Raw genomic sequence first — 19,372 nt, 5'->3', positions numbered from 1 at the left:
TGCGACAACTGGTGTCCTCTTTACCAGATAATTTTGAGACCCGATGGCTGTTCCAGCTTTGGGCTTTTCTGAAATGCTGCTTTCTATGCCAGCGTGCTTGCAGCGATCGCAAGGTTCATAGCTGGGGTATGACGGAGAAGGTTTTAAGGTGACGATGCGGGTGAAGCCATTTGTATTTATTTCCTCAGGGAAAGATCTTGTTCTTTGAACCTGCTCACTGCCGAAGGCCTGAAACGATAGGCTGTAGTGTGTGGAGTATGTATCTCCTACCTACAAAATTCATTGCTTCGTGTATGTGATGAGTTGTTAGTTTTTTGGGGTTTTCTGCCTCTTTTAATTTTTTGAGTCATAAATAAATGTGTTCTAGCTAGCGTGATTCGGAAAGCACAGGTCCTGCCGGGATGCTGGTATAAAGCCTTTCCTTTTTCCAAGGTGACAAGGAGGAGCGAGTTAGTCCCTGAATTGTTGCTGCCACTTCTCAGGCCGCGACAAGCACAAGGTTCGTCCCTGGATTTAACAACTTATGTTTGCTTAAAAAAAAAATAATTGATGGGACTTCATCAAAGGTGTTTACTTTCAGGTATTATTTAGCAGAACTGGCCAAAGTCCTTCAGCAAAACAGTGTTTCTATTGGGAAGCGCTGACAGCGAGGCTGAAACCAGTCAGGCTAGGATTTAAAAGCATTTTAAAACCCCCGGTAGCCTACCTCTGCCACGCGTCCTCTTTCCCCGCCTGAGCGCTGCGGTGCGGTACGGAGCGGGCGGCGTGGTTCAGCCGGCTCCCCGCGGCCGCGACGCGTGGCTGCGGGCGCTGGCATCCCACGCTGCCGGCATCCCACGCCGCCGCCACGTCCGCTTGTGCTTCACGTGGCCTTCATCTTCCCAAGTTCGTTAAATAAACTGGAGTAAGGGAGCGCGTGAATATGTTGGTATTACAGCCACTACTGTCGCTCTACTACTGACACATGTTCTCAGATCCATAGGTTGGCAGAAATAAAGACGTTTTATCTGCTCTGTGTTCGTATTTAATAGATCTGCATGGGGAAGAAAAGGTTGTTTTCATGTTTTGCAAATGCTAGTTCTGCAGTTATTTCCTATTTGCCCTCAGGCTCATGTCATGGGCGTGTGGTGGCGGGGTGGTTTTTTTTAAGGTGGGGTTGTTGTGTGGGGTTTTGAGTTGGTTTTGTTGTTTGATGATTTTTTTTTTAATACAATTGTCTTTCATTGGGAAAAGAGGAAACAGTCAGCAGCCTTTGGCTTAGGTCCTCACCTCGAACGCGTGGGCCTTGACATGGCCACGACTGCCTGAGCCGTGGTTTGATCGCGGACCTCCCGTGCCCCGGGTGCGAGCTCTGGCCCGCGGGCGTCCTTCTGGCCTCGGCAGGGAGCTCAAGCGTGCCTCTCCTGGGCCCTTTTTGCCCTTTAATCCGGGAGGTTCAATGACTCTGAATTTTGCCGCATACAGAAACTGCTTAAACTGACGGTTTCTCTGCTACGTGAGGCGTAGGTCGGAGGACTCCTTTGACGGCCGTGAAGGTAGCGCACGAGCGAATAGCAGAGAGAGGGGATGCTGCGGCAGCGCGACCTGTTACGTTAGCCAGGGATCCAGCTGCGGTAACAGAAGTGGTACGGATTGATATCGAATAAATTTAAATCGGCGACAAACCAGACTCTTCCCAATATTTTCTGTGCGTTACAAGGACGTGAGACGTGACAGAATTTCACCCTACGTTTTTCTTCCCTGTCTTTCCTCTGGCTGAGAAACTCCGAGTAGTGGGGACGGAAAAAGTAACCGACTGTAACAAACAGTCTGGGCCATATTGGAAGGAAAATTCCACAATTTCAGGCCCAATAAAATAAGTAGAAAACACAGCTAGATGCCCTTCGAAAAACTATTACCAATGATTTAAAAAAACGTTGTATCTGACTGTTATAAGGACTGACACCAATCAGTGCTGAATAGCAGAATTAAAAAAAATATATATATCTCAGGGAGCTGGGTCCAGAGGAATTACAATGATGACAGTTCAGTTAAGGCACCCAAATGGGTGCCGTTCCTTTTTATGCTGCAGTGGCAGTAAAAGAGAGTGAGCCATTATTTCTACATTTAACACTTGTACATTTTTATTTAGTTAAATCAGCCATTGTACACATTGCAGCTATGTATTGTTAGTGTTGTATTTTTTTTTTTAATTTTTAACTAATACATGCCCTCATAGATATATTCAATTAGTGTTATCACCATGGGAACAAGATGCTGATTCGTCAACTTAAAATTCACTTCTTCTCACAGTATTCAAGTTCTTTGATAACACAGCAAAAAATCAAAATAAGAGGTGAATAACCATTATGTTGTTACACAGAACATCATCTGCACCGCAAATAACACAACAGAAATGCATTTCTTTAGAGCCCCATCCTTGAAGATCATCCTGTGCTGTCTCCGACAAGAAGAAAGCCATGATGCGTTGTGAAATGTTTCATCACGGGTCTCATTCGGTTTGGCTGCCAAAACACTTTTTTTTTTTTTGGTTTGTGTTGTTTTGTTTTGTTTTGTTTTTCCTGCCTGCCAAAAAAGTGTCAGCATGGCACCTTGGGTCGTTTTGCCTGCAGGAAGCCCGAACTCCCAAGGTGTTTTCATGCTGTTGGCATCGTTACCTTAATGAGGAAGTGCCCTTGTTCTGAGCGCTGAGTGAGTCATTCAAAAACCAAACAACCCTATAATCGCAGAAGGCCAGATAAGCTTGGAAAAAGTCTTACTCCTAGAGGAGAGGATTTGGTTTACTCTGGTTTTGAGTATACTATTAAAAAATCAAACAGCTGTTTAAAAACATTTAGTGTGTGTGCGTGTGCGTGCGTGCGTGTATTATATATGCTAAAATGCTACAGAGCTCCCTCCGTTAAATATTAAGGTAGAGAACACCCAAACTGTCAGATCTTTATGTTCCCTTTTTTGAAAAGAAAAGTGCAGACATGCTATCGTGGTTTTCAGAGGGTTGGTTTAGAAATATATATATTATATTTATAGATAGATAACAAAATATGAACAGAAACTGGCTTTCAAGGATTGTGAGCACTTTCTCTTTAAAAAACACTTGATTGGAAGATAAAAACTGCTCGCTCAGTGCTAAGAGGGCTAACAAGCTGACGTGATTATAGGAGGGTTTGGCTTTGACCTTCCAATGCCACATGCATGTATCGGATAAGAGGCAATCTCGATAAAACACGGTGAATCAATTATTCTCCTTGTATCGTGGGTAAGTCTTTCTCCCATAGTTATCTACAGTGCAGTGGCCAGCAGAGAGTACCACCAGTAAGACGGTGTGGTTTGCTAAGCGGTGATGAAACCAGGAAACTACTGTAGTTATATTTGTTTAATACACCCTGCCACATGTCCAGATCTAAAAGATTTTAATACCGTATGCAAATGTGCCATAGATATAGCTGCTAGCAAGTTGGTTACCTAATTGGGTATTCTTTTTTTTTTTTTTTTTTCCTTTTCTTTTCTTTTTCTGGAAATCTTTAAGTGGCTGTCCAAAGGTCTTAGAAGTATTAATGGCCACGGTCAGCTGTTACTTCGTGAGAACAGCTGAATTTCCAGGTTTTGAGCCTGACTCTTAGAGCCTTTAACTATAATAGATCCCTAAACTGGAAGTCTTATGGATGCAGTAGATCTGCAGTGCTTCCTCCTTAGTCAGTCTGTGTTTGCAGTCGATTGCGTTAACATTATCTTATTAATCGCTCTTCAGCAGTGCCAATAGACCTTGTAATCCATGATGCTAATTGTAGTCATAGGCAGTGTGTTTTCTGCAGTCTTGTAAGTCCAAATACTCTTGCTATATACAGTTTACATGTTAACTCCCTTTCTTTATGGTGCATGTACATAGTCACTTGAAGAGGCCTGTAGATGAAGTTGGCTTGACAAATGCAATTTCATGAAGCTAGTGCAGAAGCAAAGGAACAGCAAGAAGTGGCGATGCTGACAAATTCCCAGTACAGCACAAAGACGACGATTTGGTGGATAAATCATCCTGAATGAAGGATGATATCTTTGGTCACAAATTAGCTTACGGGGTAAAAAATAACAAAAACCCAAAATCAAATACGGGGGGGAAGAAATGAATTCACTGCATCTGCACAAGTAGAAATGGCAGTGTCTTCCAGTGATTATGTAGGTAATAATGTCTACACCTAGAGAAGATGAATGCTGCGTACGGGATGGATGGTTATGTGGTGTTGTTGAGGGGTGGCAGCTTCTCACTTCGCCTCCTGTTTCCAGTCCTCTTTGCAGAAGTGTCTAAGAAGCTGCTGGAGGTCATGTTGGAGGTCATCCTGTGGTAGTGCTTCTGGTGTGTCTTCCAGCTCTTCTATGTGAACATGTTTTCCATACCGATCCTTCATCACAGTCCTCTTCTGCGTGCTGGCTTTACTCAGCGTTGTCCTAAAACAAAATAAACGGTCTTAAAAAGCCCGCAGTTCCTGAAGGTTTTAAAAAATGCTCCTTTTCAGCTGCAGTTTTAAGGCTTTTTCATTCCAAATAACATGAGAACAACTATAGCTGGCAGTTTAAACCAGCTACTGAGGTCAGATATTCGTTATGCATTCTGAATACAACACACACCACTGCTTTAATTGGCTTTCATAATGTAAACTAATAGCAATTAATCTCTATATGCTGATTAAGCATACAGTTTTAGATGCCCAGCAAAAACATGCTGTAACACACAGACATGCAACGTAGGTTGAAATTCACACAAGACCTTCTTATTTGCTGTGTTTAACTTCGACATACAGGGTTGTCCTGTACAACAGTAATTTAAGCTGATTAATTTCTTGAACACTTACTTCTGAACAAGTCTTACTTCTGCTAGTCAGTAAAACTACGTTTGTGGGAATCTAGTGTCCTAAGCTATGCTGTTAATTACTCTCTTACCTCATTGGAACCATCTTGCTCAACTAGTCAGAACCTTAACCCTCGTAAGTCCCTTCCAGATCTAGGGAGACAAATGTAGTTGTCATAGGGCAGCTGGGTGTCTCTTTCTTAGCCTTACCCAGAAGCCAAATTTTTGGTCAGTGTCCTTGAGAGAGGACCACCTTGAGAGAGAAGCCAAGCACACTTGGGAATTCCTGCGTGCTCAGCCAGGAATAGCTTGATTTTTATCAGACAGCTGACACCTCTTAATTTGACCTGAATGACCAAAAGGTCCCCCGTCAGATGGAGCACTTGGACAAGAATGCGTACCCTTCATCCCAAAGCAGATGCAGCAGGTCTTCTGGCTCTCAGTGTGCCCTTGCGACACCATCCCGCTAACTCTGAAACCGGTATGTGTTCTACAGCTTGTTACCATTACAGACCCGGTTTGGTCAGGATGTTCTTTCAAATGCTAACGTTGGCTTTACCACCCCAATGGCCACTATCAATTCAAATGGTCTAAAAGAAATGGTGTGTAGAAGATACTAGCCTGTAGCAGCCATGGCTCAAGTCGTCTGTGGTAGGAAAGAATACACTTGCTGTACTACAGTAGCTTTTTTTTTTTCCTCCTAAATATTATCCTATCTGCCCTGCCTCATTTTTCTTAAGACTCAACTGTCACATGCATGTATCTATATATATCTATCTCCATATATCCTCTCATCTATTTTGGTAATGTTCAAATTATCAAATGAACACAGAGTCAACTGGCATGAAAAAAACAATCTTTGAAGTAACCTTGATCTTGATTCTTGTATTGCCTCCAATGAAATCAGCTAGGCAGCACTACCCCTTTGCACTGGGTCTAGCCAGGATGCAGTAAACTTTCTTCAGAGCAGCCTGTGTAGTGCACTCTTGTCCATTTGGGTCTAAAACAGTGTTGGTAACAGACCAATGCTTTGATTACTGCTGAACGGTGCTTACACAGCATCGATATTTTCTCTTTTTTCCCCCACTGGCCCCCTCAGTGAGTAGGGCTGCGTGTGGGCAAGAGATTGGGAGGGCACACAGCCAGGACAGCTGACGCGAACTGGCCAGAGGGATATTCCATGCCATACACAATCATGCTCAGCAATAAAAACAGGGGGTAGAGGAAGAAGCTGGGGGGCTGGAGGGGTTGTATCTTCCAAGGTGACCATCGTTCAGCGACTGGCGGGGTATCAGTCTGCTTGTGGGAGGTGGCGAGTGATTGCCTTTGCATCACTTGTTTGGTTGTTCTTCCCTCTTTCCGTCACTTGTTAAACTGTCTTCATTCAACCCATGAGTTTTCTCACTTTTGCTCTTCCTATTCGCTTCCCCCCGTTCTGACGTGAACCCACCACACCCCTATTCACCGAGTCTTTTCAAGTGAACGTAGACCTTTCCAGTGCCTACATCCCTTCCTGTGACAGAACGTTAGTAGTAATCTTTAGTACTTTTGCAAATAAAGCTTAAGATGCTACCAGTGGTTTCACTTCAGACACTCGCTTAAATCCACTCATTTATTAAGAGTTTGTTAATCCTTTTCTAGTAACAGTTCACTGACATGCCAGGCCAAACCTTTTAATAATTGATCCGTCCTCTTTCATGATTTCTTTCTCTACTAAAGCAGGGAGCTGGACTTTCATTTGGTTACCTGTATAGCTCAAAGCCTCGGATTAAAACATAAACTTCAAATTAAAACAAAACCCAAAAACCTAGGACAAAAGATAATTGCTCTTCATACCTTAGTGCTTTACATTAATGAAGTTGAATGCTGAGAAAATGATGAATAGAGAACTAAGAGAAGCATCTGCCTGCCATTTGCATCCTTTCAAATATTCCTCAAATGTACAGATCAGTTCCAGTTTCTTGTATAGGATAGTTTCATTTGGCTAATAATTGTACTGAAGCATGTCTTGGTACTTTCTTTTCAACTTTGAAGTAGCCCAACTCAAGGCCTTGCGGCACTCATCCTTTATGTATGTTTATGACAGCTGCTACAGCGACCTTTTTCCCGTCACAGAAAATACTTTATTTTATAGCTGTTCCCACTGCCACCTCGAGCTGCCTGGGCAGCAGCACAGAGGCAGGTATACGTAGAAATGATGGGTGATACTTCTGAGCCTCGACTGTACTGAAATGGGAGAAGCAGGGAATGGAGTCTGGCAAGCTTCAAGCTTTTCCACAGAATATACTTCATAGAAAACAGAAAAACCGAAAAAAAGGCAGCATTTTTATTTTCCTTTTGGCTGGATGTGGGTTTGTCTGCGGTATCTTCCACAGGCTTCTTGAGTTACTAAACTAGAAGCTGCAAGCTGGGAAAAAAGTCTAATTTCCCAAGCCATTTCTTTGAACCTCTACATGACAGTTTTTGCTGCTTCTTTTGCTATTGTCAGAAGAGAGGGATCTGGCTGCTGGGCCTAGATTCATAACGTGAAATTTGGCATCTCAATCTAATAGTTTAGCGCTTGTCTTCCTGCAAGCTATAATAGCATTGTACAGCAGAAAATATCCAGACCATGTCATTGTTGCATCTATGTTTTTATAAGATATTTTTTTAAATTAAAAAGCCAAGCCAAGTACTTATGTTGCATCTAATGACACAAAACTTTGATCCACGTGAACCTTTAAGATGTGTTTTACACGTGTTATTCAAAGGGACAATAAAATGGATTAAGAGTGAAGTGCTATCAGTTCCTTACAGAAAAAGATATATTAATTCAGTATCACACTTCTGTCACTGAAATGTCTAAACTGATCAGAAAAAGCATAAAAACAGGAAAGGTGCTAATTAGCTAGGTAGCTATTTCTTCCTTTCAAGGACAAATACATCAGCTTACCCAGAGAGTAGACTTAACTGTATCAATTTCTAAAATTAGCTCCATGCGTGGTAACATATGAATTAACTTTTTCTTTAATGGTAACCCCACCCATGATTTTTAACAACTTTACTTAAAGCCTCTGTGGGTTTTTTTAGAATCTTAAAATGTTTCATAGCTAATTCTGTAATGTTAGCTTCCCCTCCCCCATATACTAATCCTTTTATAACATGGCTGCGTATAACAACAGAGGTTTATACTCAGTACTTGAGCATGATGCTCCACCGACAAAACTTTCAGTAGAATAGACTGTCCCCAGGTATGTTGTCACACTTTTTAAAATATTTATATTTAAAAGGCATTTTTACCTCTTCAAAGTCCTCTTTGGCTGACGGAAGATCAGTAGCTAAGCTAGCATCCCCCAGGTGTTTCTCCATTCTCTCTCCTTGCACTACAGTGGTCTTTATGACTTTGCTGACCTTCCGGCCTTCTACTGGTTCAGACTGGAATTTGGAGGCACTAGGCAGAACAGCAGGCTCAGACAGAGTCACCTGTAAGGTTAGAAAGCAGAAGTATACTGGATAGGAATTACATAATAGATACGAACAAAGCTTTTAGTTACTCTCTCATTCTTTCTTTATCATTGCCATAGAGAACATGAATATAAGAGTCTCACTTTCTATGTGTATGCATCAAAATAGTGAGCGTGCATTTTATTACCTGCTTTACAGCTCCGGAACAAGATATTGTAAGATAACATGCCGGTTCAGACAGCAGGAACAGCCCTGGATAATTTATTCTGCTGAGAAGCTTTATGCTGGCAGGGTGAAAACTGCTTCTGGAACCTGAACTAGCCTGAGGGTAGCAGGGCTATCGCTACCCTCCACCACACCACAGGCTGCCGTACTGGCTTACCTGCCAAGGCCACTGGAGTTACACCAAGTAACAAGTGGACCTCATGCTGTGAATCCTTGCTGTATTCACACAGGGAGTACGAATTAGTGGTATCAGTCCATATCTTAAGATGTTCTTCCGAGAGATGAGTCACACTTGTAAAACCAAGGAACTCTTACAGGAGCAACAGACCAGAATATTAGAATGCCATGGGAAAGCGACAAACTCGATTTTATTTGGCAAAATACGAATTTAATGTATATGGGTTTCATATGATAAAGAGTAGCTCTGGTACGGTCAGCTAACTGAAAACAATTACTTTGTTTTCTTGTTACCTTACTCCTAGAGAATTAGTTCTGATGATTAACTCTGGCAAGAGAGAATGGCAATTATGTTCTTAGCATTTCTAATGACCGCTTGTTAAACGTTGCTTTCAACTGCAGAGCTGAAAGCAAGCCCTATTACTAGCTTCTGGCCCTCTGTCACAACCTTAATTTTGCTGATACAAATGTCTGTAGGGCTACATGGTGAACTAAGGCAGGAAAAGATAAACTGCAAAGCACTTACCTTTTCAGGTTGTTTTTTTCTTTTTAATTACCTGGCTCTACAAACAGTTTGCATGCAAGTAATACTTTTTTTAGCCTCTTCAAAGCAAAGCACACACCAGTAAGCTAAACCTAATATAACTGTATAGTTTTAGAAGGGCTTAGTTGTAGAAACCTAGAGAACATCAGATCATTTCATTACAACATTCACTAATTTTCTTATTAGAGTAACAGGTATAATAACAAATACAGATTTGCCATTTATCTGTATGTCATCTTAGTACAAAGCTGCTTTCTTTTTGAATTTGGTACTTCTCATAAATCGCAGAATCTATATCCTGACTTATTTTCTGAGAAAACTGCTCTCTTTCCCTGCCTGCTTTCCCACCCCCCGCCTTTTCCCTGTCTTTATTCTGAGGCCTTTCCATCTGCAAGAAAACGTTTTAAAGTATCATTCAAAACTGAATGTTGTTGGCACGAGTAAGACGCAGTTACTAAGTACACTGTTGGTGTACTGCTGCTTTGTAGCATCGCAAGGGAAGTAGAAGATCTGACCTCTGACTGTTCACCGTCGCTCTTCAGCACAACCCGTTTTACAACTTTGGAATAGCCATCGCCTTCTTCGACAGTGACAGGGTTTTGTGGCGTTCCTTGCATTAGGACTTCCTCTTTTTCTGTGCCGTCTGGAGAAACGTATCGCCGGATGATCTTTCTAGTGACCTGAAGGAATGAAATAGATCTTTGTCCCAAAAGAATTAAAAATAACATATTCCTTCTTATTCTCTATGTAGTATTTTCTACTCAAGGGCATCTTTTCCTACACAGAAAAACCTACAGAGATGGTTCAGTGTTTTAGCCTCTAACACATATACTCACAAGTACCTGTAGTAAAGCTGCAAGTTGATGTATTCACCCTACTTAGGTTACCACACAGCAAAGCTTCCATAAACTTACTTCACAAGTGGGTTCAATATGGAATGGCTCTCTCAAGCAGTAGTTATTATTAGGAAAAGAGGTATAGTGTTTTAGAGAGAAAATGTACTTTACAACCGCACAACTGCTAGAAAACGTTTTCAGACTGGCATTTTCAAAAAGGCTTCTGAAAGTAAGAGGTGAGCAGCTTGGCTATCAAATGCTTAGAACTAGATTCACATCACATTGTAACGCCGATGGTACTAACCACTGCTGAACTAGTGAGCTGGAATTAACCTACTTAGGAGACTAATCTGGTGCTTAAGCTTTCTAGGCGTTGGCAAGGCAAACAAAGAGGAGCAGAAGAGAATTACAGGGTTCAAGAGAAGATAAATTTCTCAGGAGGATGGGTATGCATCCCTCTGGGGATGACCTGGAGCTCTACATTTTTGTATGGCTTCCCAGCCCCTTTTGACAAGGTAACATCACGCAGTTACCTCCCGCTTTGTCCAAAAGCTTATTTGCTGTGATGCTCACTCAGACTGGGTCACCTCTATTTAAGAGTCACAGAGGTGGGGGTGCTGCCCTCCCAGGCACGGACCTACCCCCAGAAGAATACGGTCATGCTCATGTGCCCAAGAATATTTGGTGGGGTTGTTTATTTTAATATGAATTCAAACAGCTTGCAGAGACATGCTATCCAGGTGAGCATCTATGATGTTTTCTTGGGAGACAGAAGATGGAGTTTGCCACCAGCAGAATTCAGCCAAGTCCTAGACCATTTCTCTAAGCAGTAAGTTGTCAGATAAAGCAAGGAGCACAGAAGTTCCTCTTCCACATCCATGCTGTGCAGAATTCACTTTTATAAGCATGGTCTGAAAATGCTTATTTTATGAGGCTGTCACACAAATAAGTACTTTCTCTATTCTTTGTGCCATAAAAACTGGACTGTATACACGGATACAGAAATTTAGGAACCTGGTCAGGTACAGCTAAGTGGAGATTTTGAAGATCTAAAGTCCGGATTTAGATGACTCTTGCAGACCCAGCCCTCCATTAGTTTCATTAATACAAGCAAACGTGATCTTAGATAAAATTGTGGGGGTGTGGGGTTTGTTTTGTTTTGTTTTTAAAACTTTTTCTCAGAAATGTGGATCTATGCAGAATTTTCATTGGCTTTAAGTGGGAAAAATAACAAAATATGTTGTGTTAAGTTGTAAACTGTAACAGGGAACAATCTTGCGAATCAAAATAATTCTTCAAGCTTTGGAATCTCTCATGAACAGAAATTCTGGGTCCTTCCCAGCTCCACTTTTAAAAATCATGCTCCTTCACAAAAGAAAATTTGGCATGTATGTGGATGTATTTATCCTCCCTTTTACAGGACAGTAAGAAGGTACCAAGGGGCATAACTGACAATACCTTCTTCACCACTGTGTGGCCATGTTCATCTGTATATTGCTCTTCTGTGACTGTTTCTGGTGGCATTTCAGGCATACTATCAGCCTGTATGACAAAGAACAAAGTTTTATGAAGCAAGGCCTTTGGGTAGGTAACTTTAAATACGCAATTTTGAAATGGGTTAATTGGTTATAAAGAATGAAAAAAAAATTGAGAAATGTTAGAAAAAAAATTGTTCGCAAATAAATACTTAGAAAGGCATGCAAAGAAAAGTTATGCCACAATGGACAGGCAAATAGACGTTAGTTGACTGTGTTGCGTATGGGACTGAGAAGTCTTTGTCCTCCTCCTACTGAGGCATCTAACAGAATTTAGAGTTGGGTTAGCAGTATTACTATAATCCTCCCTTCAAGAAAAGGTACTGGAATGGCTTATCCAATCTCTGTGCATTATTCAGGAGCATTCCAGCTTCAGGTGCAATCCCATCCAAGTGGTTGTCTCAGCAGCATGCCTAAAGGTGTTACCAGGGCCCAGTCACCACAGGCTCGTGCAATCATTCAACACTCAGTACCTGAATAATCACCCGGCGACGAACGACCCTGGTAGTGACCATCTCGTCCTCGTCCGAGCTGGTCTCCAGCTCACCTAACTCCTCTGCTAACTCCTAGTGAAAGCATGAAAGCAGTGCTCTGTTGTATGTGGTAGTAGCATTACTTACAGGTTCTGTCTTGGTTTTATCTAAAACCATCTTCACTTCTGAAAAGTTTTGCTTTCAGGATTTTGGCCTCTTACCTGACTTTAATCTGTGAAACACTGATGAGGGGTGGGAGGCTTTGGCCACGTGACTATACATTAGCCTGTTCATTAGCATATTGAAAAAAAAAGGGAACAAGCCTGACATTTGTGGCATGACGTCATTGCAGGTAGGCTAGAAGGTATTACTAACACCAGCTCTGGAATTCATACATCTTGCATATGGTTTCTATATTGATTACACAGAAAATTATATGAAAGCCTTCTAATCCTCCGTACTGGGAAGTACATAGCGCAGCATATAGACAGTAGGACTAAACAGTTTTAACTAGAGGACAATGTATTGATAGCCTTGGCGCTGGAAAGATCAAGAAAAATTAGTAACAAGTGTTGAAGTTGTTCTCTCTCCTGCATAAGGAAGAATTAAAAATTTCAATGAAGAGATCAGAAGGCAAAGAGAAGCTGAAAAGAACTACTTGGGAAATATCAACAGTATAAAAGCATAAAGGGGAAAATAAATAAGGGGGTGTGTGTGTGTTTCTTTTTGGTGGTGCTGGTTGTTGTTGTTTTACTTCAATAAAAGAACTGGAGGGAAAAAGAAGTACATTATCTTTGAGAGCAGCCTTTCCTACAGCAGCCATTGTATGGAGTCCTACTGTAGCTAATCTTTCAACATCTGAGTTATCCTACACGTTTTATATTCAACCTTTTCTGAGATCCCAGACGCAAAGCTCTGAAACTCTTCATTCTAGAGGTGGTACATTTGGCACCGTCAGCAGCAAAGAAAGAAGAGCCTGTTTCTAGGTGAATGTCAAAACAGGAAACAATTTCTGCTCAAGTAGACTGTGCTTTCGCTGCTCTGACTTAACTGATAAAACTAATTTCCTGCCCAATTACGCCTTCTTTTCTTTCACTTAGAACAGGCAAAGCTGTTTGTTCTTAAACCTTTATCTGCCAAGTAATTTAAATTCCCCACTAACAGCCATATAGTTGCTTGCTTTCTTTGCCTCTTGACGTCTTCCCCTCTCCAAACATTGCAATAAGGTTCCTTTGTCTTACACAACCAATGACCTACCTCACATAATTTCTGTTCTTCTTTTCCATCTCCTGCCTCCATTTCTCTTTACTGCCTGCATGCTACATAAACACCCTTCTCAAATTCTTTTCTTCCAGTACATCTTTAGCATTTTGCAACATACATCCTGCTGCTTCTTTTCCATCTCACTAACTTTACAATATTTTTCATGTCATCCTTCATGCTGCTCTGTGCTAGTCTTGCCTTTCTTCATAAGCTTGTAATGTTATTACTTTGTCTTTCATTACATCTGTTTTTCAGCTTTCACTTGTACATGGTTTGTTTCTGCACCTGTTCTTTACACTAATTCATAACTGTCACAGACCAAAGGACAAATAAGGGTAGCAGAACCAGAATTACAGTCTAGACTTTAGGATCTGGGTTTTGCTTCAGCTTTGAAAACGTCTACACAAATGACTATAGCCAGCCACAGAGGAAAGGAGAAAAGACTCACTGCAGATGGGGATTCATTAGGCTGATTAAAAATATTCTCATCTTAAGGAAGGAGCGAGACAAAACTTGTTCTTTTGTGTCAATGACTTTGAGGGAAAGCTGTTATTTACCTTTTCTAAAGATTCCTCTTCATAGCCTCTTCCAAACTTTTCTGTCTGCTCATCAGTTGACTCCACTATCACTAGACTAGTTCTCCTTGGAGAGAGGTCATCCTGGTGGAGCTGGAGGTCCTCGGGCTCTTGGATGATGGGAGAGTCACCTCTCTGAGCAGCTGATGGGGGCTGTGGGGATGGTTTTTCTCTCTCTTCCTTTGCCGCACTGCTGTGTGCAGATTTTTCGCTTGCTGCTTCTCCAGCTACTGGTGCTGTAGACTGGTCTGTTCCTGGACTTGTGACACTGTGAATTACAGGTTCAAGGGAAGTTACTACCATGCAGTGCTTTCCAATTTCCATAAATGGAACATTATGCACTCATAAGTATTATGTCATCTGTCATCTAGCAAAGTCTAGAAATAACTGATACTCCTTGACAATAACTATGGAGCAATCTGACTAGGCATCCCTCTCGTCTTCCTGACCCACACAAGTCTCCAAAATGGATGTCCAAATGTTGCACCCAGTTCTGCAAAACTTGGTGTTTGTAAAGGCTTTATGAGAGCTTTGCTGTCACTTGTGCCCTCACAAATCTACATATTACCTATTATTTTTTTGGGGAAAGAGACTGGATCACTACAGATGGATGGGAAGCAACTACTACATTAATTATAAGCTATACAACTCTAGGTGAGGAGAGACGAACTTCTATGTAGAATTCTGGAGCCTTATCAAACAGAAATTTAGTAGAGAAATTTAGTAGAGAATCTTATTTTGTTTGTAATGTTATTTTCACTGTTGAACATTGCTATGATTTAATTGCAAGTTATTTAAACGTATTATTACATGCATTCCTATGTAACATATATAAAGGTAAAACATATATTAAAGCATATGTACATGCAATATTTTTCTGTTGCTTATGGGTGAATAATAGTGACTTCAGATATTAAGCTAACTCTCATCTAACTGAGTTTTATCAAGTAGCCTTATAACTCTGATACTAGCTTGAAAAGGTCACTTCTGATTTGTGAAAACATTACCCGCTTCGCCACCTAGAATCTTCTTTTGAGGTTGACTTTTCTCTTTTCATGTATATTGGTAAAAAGAAAAAAAGACAACTATATCAAAGCTGGTAGCATTACAGCCTGAAAAATAATGAGCCTGCAAAAATTAAATTTTCCACTTCTAAAATTTCTGAGATGCTTTGGAGCTAGCATCTACATGCTTCCTTTTTTCCCCCCTCTCATCCTAAAAATTAACTGAGGAAACAGTTACATTTTAATAATAGGAGTCCAGATTCCCTTCTCTATAACCAGTCCCATGAGTAGGTAACAGTAATAATAACAGTAATAGAATAACTTGAATATATATGTTTTTTTCCGATACAAGTTGAGTTTTGACAATTTGTTGTCCTCCCCCAGCTACTGCCCTTGAAACAACTCTGCTCTAAAGTAAGAAGAAAATATTTAATTGTAGTATAAGTTAAACAGTATTGATCCAGCCTTTTTTTCCCATTCACCAGACTATACATATTATTGTCTAATTCCTTTTAGTATGTGTTCCTTATGAGCTATTTAAATCTAGCCCAATTTTCCTCCTAGTTCAAACTAGACATGAAGTGTAGTGATATTCCCCTGTCATCACTGCTCTCATTTAGTATTGGCAATATTGTCTCACATGTATTCTCTTTTCCTCAAAAACATTCATTTCCTCATGCAAATCACTAGGAAGTATAGGTATTTTTGCCTATCAGTGCAACATAAGTCCTCTACCTTAGATGCTGTTTTCTGTCTCCCGCACTCTCTCCTAGGCATAAAGCATATCTTGAGCAAAAGGATCCCCAAAATACCATTTGCTGGACTCAACTGCACTTTGACTGTTTGGAGCTGCATCTCCACATCAAAGCTAATCACTCCCAGGAAAATCACACTTCTTTGGAAGGGGATCCTTGATATTTTGCTAGCCTATGAATACCTGACTCAACCCTGCACAGAGTTCTCAGCGTGGGCACATGATTAGGGATGGTGGGAAGAACGAAACATGATCCTTTTCAAGTTCCTTTCCAAATGAAACCAACCCCACTGACAGCCCCAAATCAGAATTCAAGGCTTTGCTGTGCAGGTCTTGTAAACCTATACTCTATCATGTGTTGTTCCCTTAACTACTTTTGTCTTGTCTGTATAAAACCCTGTTTCTGTTCCTTTGGCCATCTGAAATTTACTTTTAAAAATCTAGTTCCTAATGCACGGTTATGAGTTTTGTAAGTAATGATTAAGTTGGAAAATTTTGCCTGAATTGAAAAAGCCATCCTGAAGTTGAAGAAAGGCCCCTCTAGTGTTAATTCCATTAAGTTTAACATTACTTGCCATCTAACATATGAAATATATACACAGTTCGCAAAAAAACCCCACCTCTACATTATCCTTCCTTTCTTTTATATGTACTACACTAGATCGTTGCTTTGTGTTCACAGTGACAAAATGACTTTCTCTCCTAATCCTTACGGCTTCCTCCATATGGATTAGAAAGTCAAACCTGCAGTAGGAACTAATGAACAAGTGCACACAATTGGAGGAAAATTCTAGTGAGTTCATACGTTTCAAAGAAAACTGTAAAATCCTCCTCTTATACAGAGGAGAGAGAATCTGTTCCACATAGGTTTCATTCTGGTCTTTTGACACTTACAAATATTCACGTTGTGGAGCAGATGTTTTTTCTGGCACAGCTTGGGGTTTCCCTGAGAATTCAGCTTCTACTTGTTCCTTTTGTGGTTGTCTCAGGAGCTCAGCCATTGATACTTCTGCCTCACTCCTGGGAGTACTGTCCTGAAAAGGAGAATAACTGACAGACACGTCTTCCTCAGAGACAATAGGAGGGTGTTCAGTTGGCTCACTGTCTTTAGATAGTAGTCTATGTTGTTCTTCTTGCTTATGTCTTGAACTGTACACTTCTTCTTGCAGTGCAGAAAACCCTTTAAAAAACAGATGAGAAATGTCATTACAAGTCTTACTAGAATGCAAGAAATGCTTTTCATTCTCCATGTGCATTTAAAATCCCTGGATGGAACACATTACCTCAAAATTTTAGACATCTTGAGTGGGAGAGGATATAACCTCTCTAAGTAGCTGAAGAAACACTGGATTACCAGTACTATTGCCAAATAATGAATCTTGACAGTAACAGGCAAAATAAAATTTACCTAGAGGAATTAACCTTGAAGCCCTCAAAGTATGAAAGAAGATTCACAACAGGTTTTTTCCAGCAGATTAGGATAGGTTTTAGTGACTTCCCCCCCTCTCCATTATTTATCTGCTTATGGAAAAAATAACTACACAAGTATGGACAAAGAAATTCAGAGAGGACTAGGTGCAAGAACTAGCTAATTTATGTGCTTCAAAGCATATAAACACATCCACCCACCCCCAAGCCCTAATCTCAAAGCAAGGGCTCTCATTCTGCAAAAAACGTGAAATAATATATGTGTTTCTGTTCCACAGGCTACAAGTAACAAGCTTGGGCTTTTGTTTTTCCTTACCAGCCACATTCACTAGGAACCTATTGAACTGTGAAGGATAGCTTGGGGGAAAACATAACTGCTTTTATTAAATTTGAGCTGGACATAGAGGTTAACTTTCTAAAACTAATCGGTTGTGATACTAGAATGCTAATTAAAGCAAACAACCTTCTATTCCTACATTCTCTTAAAGATGGGATGTTTGCAGCTGTCTAGTACTTTACCGAGCTACTAGTTCAATACTAAGTTAAGGACGTAAAAGTATCACTTCCAGAAAAGAGAATTTTATTTCACATTATTTGGAGGTGTTTCTTTAGTTTACAAGTATTCATCTAATCTACTGAACTTCTAAACTTAGGAAATCCAACAGAATCATAGCAGAATTACAATATCCTGGATCCTTGAATCCAAAGGCTTTTCCAAAGCATGGAGTAGTTTGCCTTTCACAAATCTTGATCAAATCCTCATGCAACCTTCTCAACTTTTATGAAAGTACTTGTATAAGCAAAAAAACCCAACAAACCGGGCATGAGTATTTGCAGTAGTTTCTGACAACATTCCTTTATTTGCTATATAAGAATCAGCTAATGCAGAGATCTTATACCTGTGTGAGGTCATGCTTGCATTCATCCATATTATCTGTGCTTTCAAAACGAGGTTCTAGGGTTCAGTCATACGAGTTAACAGATTATCCTGGTCAAACATTTCAGAACAGAAGCTAGTGCTTAGACTAGATAACCTGGGCAGTGTGGATCAGGAGACGTTTACCTTCACTATGGTCCAATCCTATTGTTTGTTCAATTTCTGCGTACGTGCGAGTGCCGTGGACCTGCATGGAATCTATGCCGCTGGTCTCCATTAGGTGAACAATATCCATTCGGTTGATTTTTGTGAGACATTGGGTAAGATTTGTATCTGTGGCATTAGAACGACACCATGTAGCTGAGTTAAGAATTGCACGTGCTCTCTCCCTTCTGTTTTCCATATGAAAGGCATATCTAGGATACTGAGCAATGTAATATCATATATACCATACCCATGCATTTAGAACCATTGCTGTGTAAAATCCAAAATTAACTGAAGGGCTGCCTATAAAAATTACCACTCATTTTGTTTTTTCCTTTAACAAATTTAGTTTCCCGAAACATTTTTCATCTTAGGAAAAAGAGGCCACAGTGTTTTTCCACTCTTTCTTTGCTGGAAGATGTTCTGCCTTGCCCTCAAATGAACAAGCTTAAACTATTTTCTCTGAGAATCCTGATATGCTGTGTTATACAGACAAGCTTAAAAAAAAATTAAGTACAATCTATGGTCATTCTTTCTATAGCCTAAATTTTACCAACATTTTCTTTTTGTGATTATATCACACATCTGTCACCTCAACTAGCAAATCGGACACAGTTATATGTACTATAACTGGAAACGAACCTGTTGCGTGTTTCCCATCCCTTTCAAGCCAGTATTTGAGGAGCGCATGGCTCTGGTCTTGAAGTGAATTAGGATTTTCAATTCGGATCTGGTGAATTTGCTCTTCTGTGAAATCCAGTTCTCTTGCTAGCTCTGAAAAAGAAATCCATCTCTGTAAAGATGTCTTTTTCTTTTTCCCCACCTTACATCTATTTTATGGCTGTCAGCGGCAAAGTGGATTACAAACTTTTCTGAAACCAAATTCTCATTGCTTCTGTGTACCTTGTGTTATATTCAGAGACATTGCTAAGCAGTAAGTTCATGACAAAGACAGATATGCATTACGCCTAGAAGTGATGGGTCTGTGGGAGCTTTTATTTTTTGTGTCTAGCATTCCTAGTTCTCAGAGACACAACACTACTGACAAAATTTAGCAGTGACAAGCTATCAAATAGAGTGCAGTTGCAGAAATAGCACATGAGCAGATAAAAATATTTCTAGCTACAGAGCACCATGCTCAGCAGATTCCATCCTCTGAAATGTTGAGTGTTTCAGAAACTTTGATCAAAATC

At 40.5% G+C, this 19,372-nt stretch overlaps 1 protein-coding gene across 1 annotated transcript in view; it reads right to left on the bottom strand.

Annotated features, from left to right (window-relative positions):
* Window positions 1-2,201: 2,201 nt before the first annotated feature.
* ANK2 (ankyrin 2) overlaps window positions 2,202-19,372 on the bottom strand; it is a gene marked incomplete at its 5' end in the record, with an annotated part of 252,201 nt that continues 235,030 nt past the window's right edge. Inside the window, 10 exons of the mRNA XM_082314755.1 lie at window positions 2,202-4,440; window positions 6,511-6,602; window positions 8,120-8,302; window positions 9,746-9,910; window positions 11,525-11,608; window positions 12,075-12,167; window positions 13,895-14,180; window positions 16,565-16,850; window positions 18,162-18,308; window positions 18,822-18,953. Of these exons, the coding sequence (XP_082170881.1) occupies window positions 4,257-4,440; window positions 6,511-6,602; window positions 8,120-8,302; window positions 9,746-9,910; window positions 11,525-11,608; window positions 12,075-12,167; window positions 13,895-14,180; window positions 16,565-16,850; window positions 18,162-18,308; window positions 18,822-18,953 (1,652 nt within the window). The 3' untranslated portion in view covers window positions 2,202-4,256. The remainder of the gene's footprint in view (window positions 4,441-6,510; window positions 6,603-8,119; window positions 8,303-9,745; window positions 9,911-11,524; window positions 11,609-12,074; window positions 12,168-13,894; window positions 14,181-16,564; window positions 16,851-18,161; window positions 18,309-18,821; window positions 18,954-19,372) is intronic.

Source organism: Platalea leucorodia (genome assembly GCF_965183815.1).
Source record: "Platalea leucorodia genome assembly, chromosome: 6".
Taxonomy (NCBI): Eukaryota; Metazoa; Chordata; class Aves; order Pelecaniformes; family Threskiornithidae; genus Platalea; species Platalea leucorodia.
The sequence above is the reverse complement of the archived record's forward strand: the minus strand, read 5'-3'. Positions and strand labels throughout refer to the sequence as shown.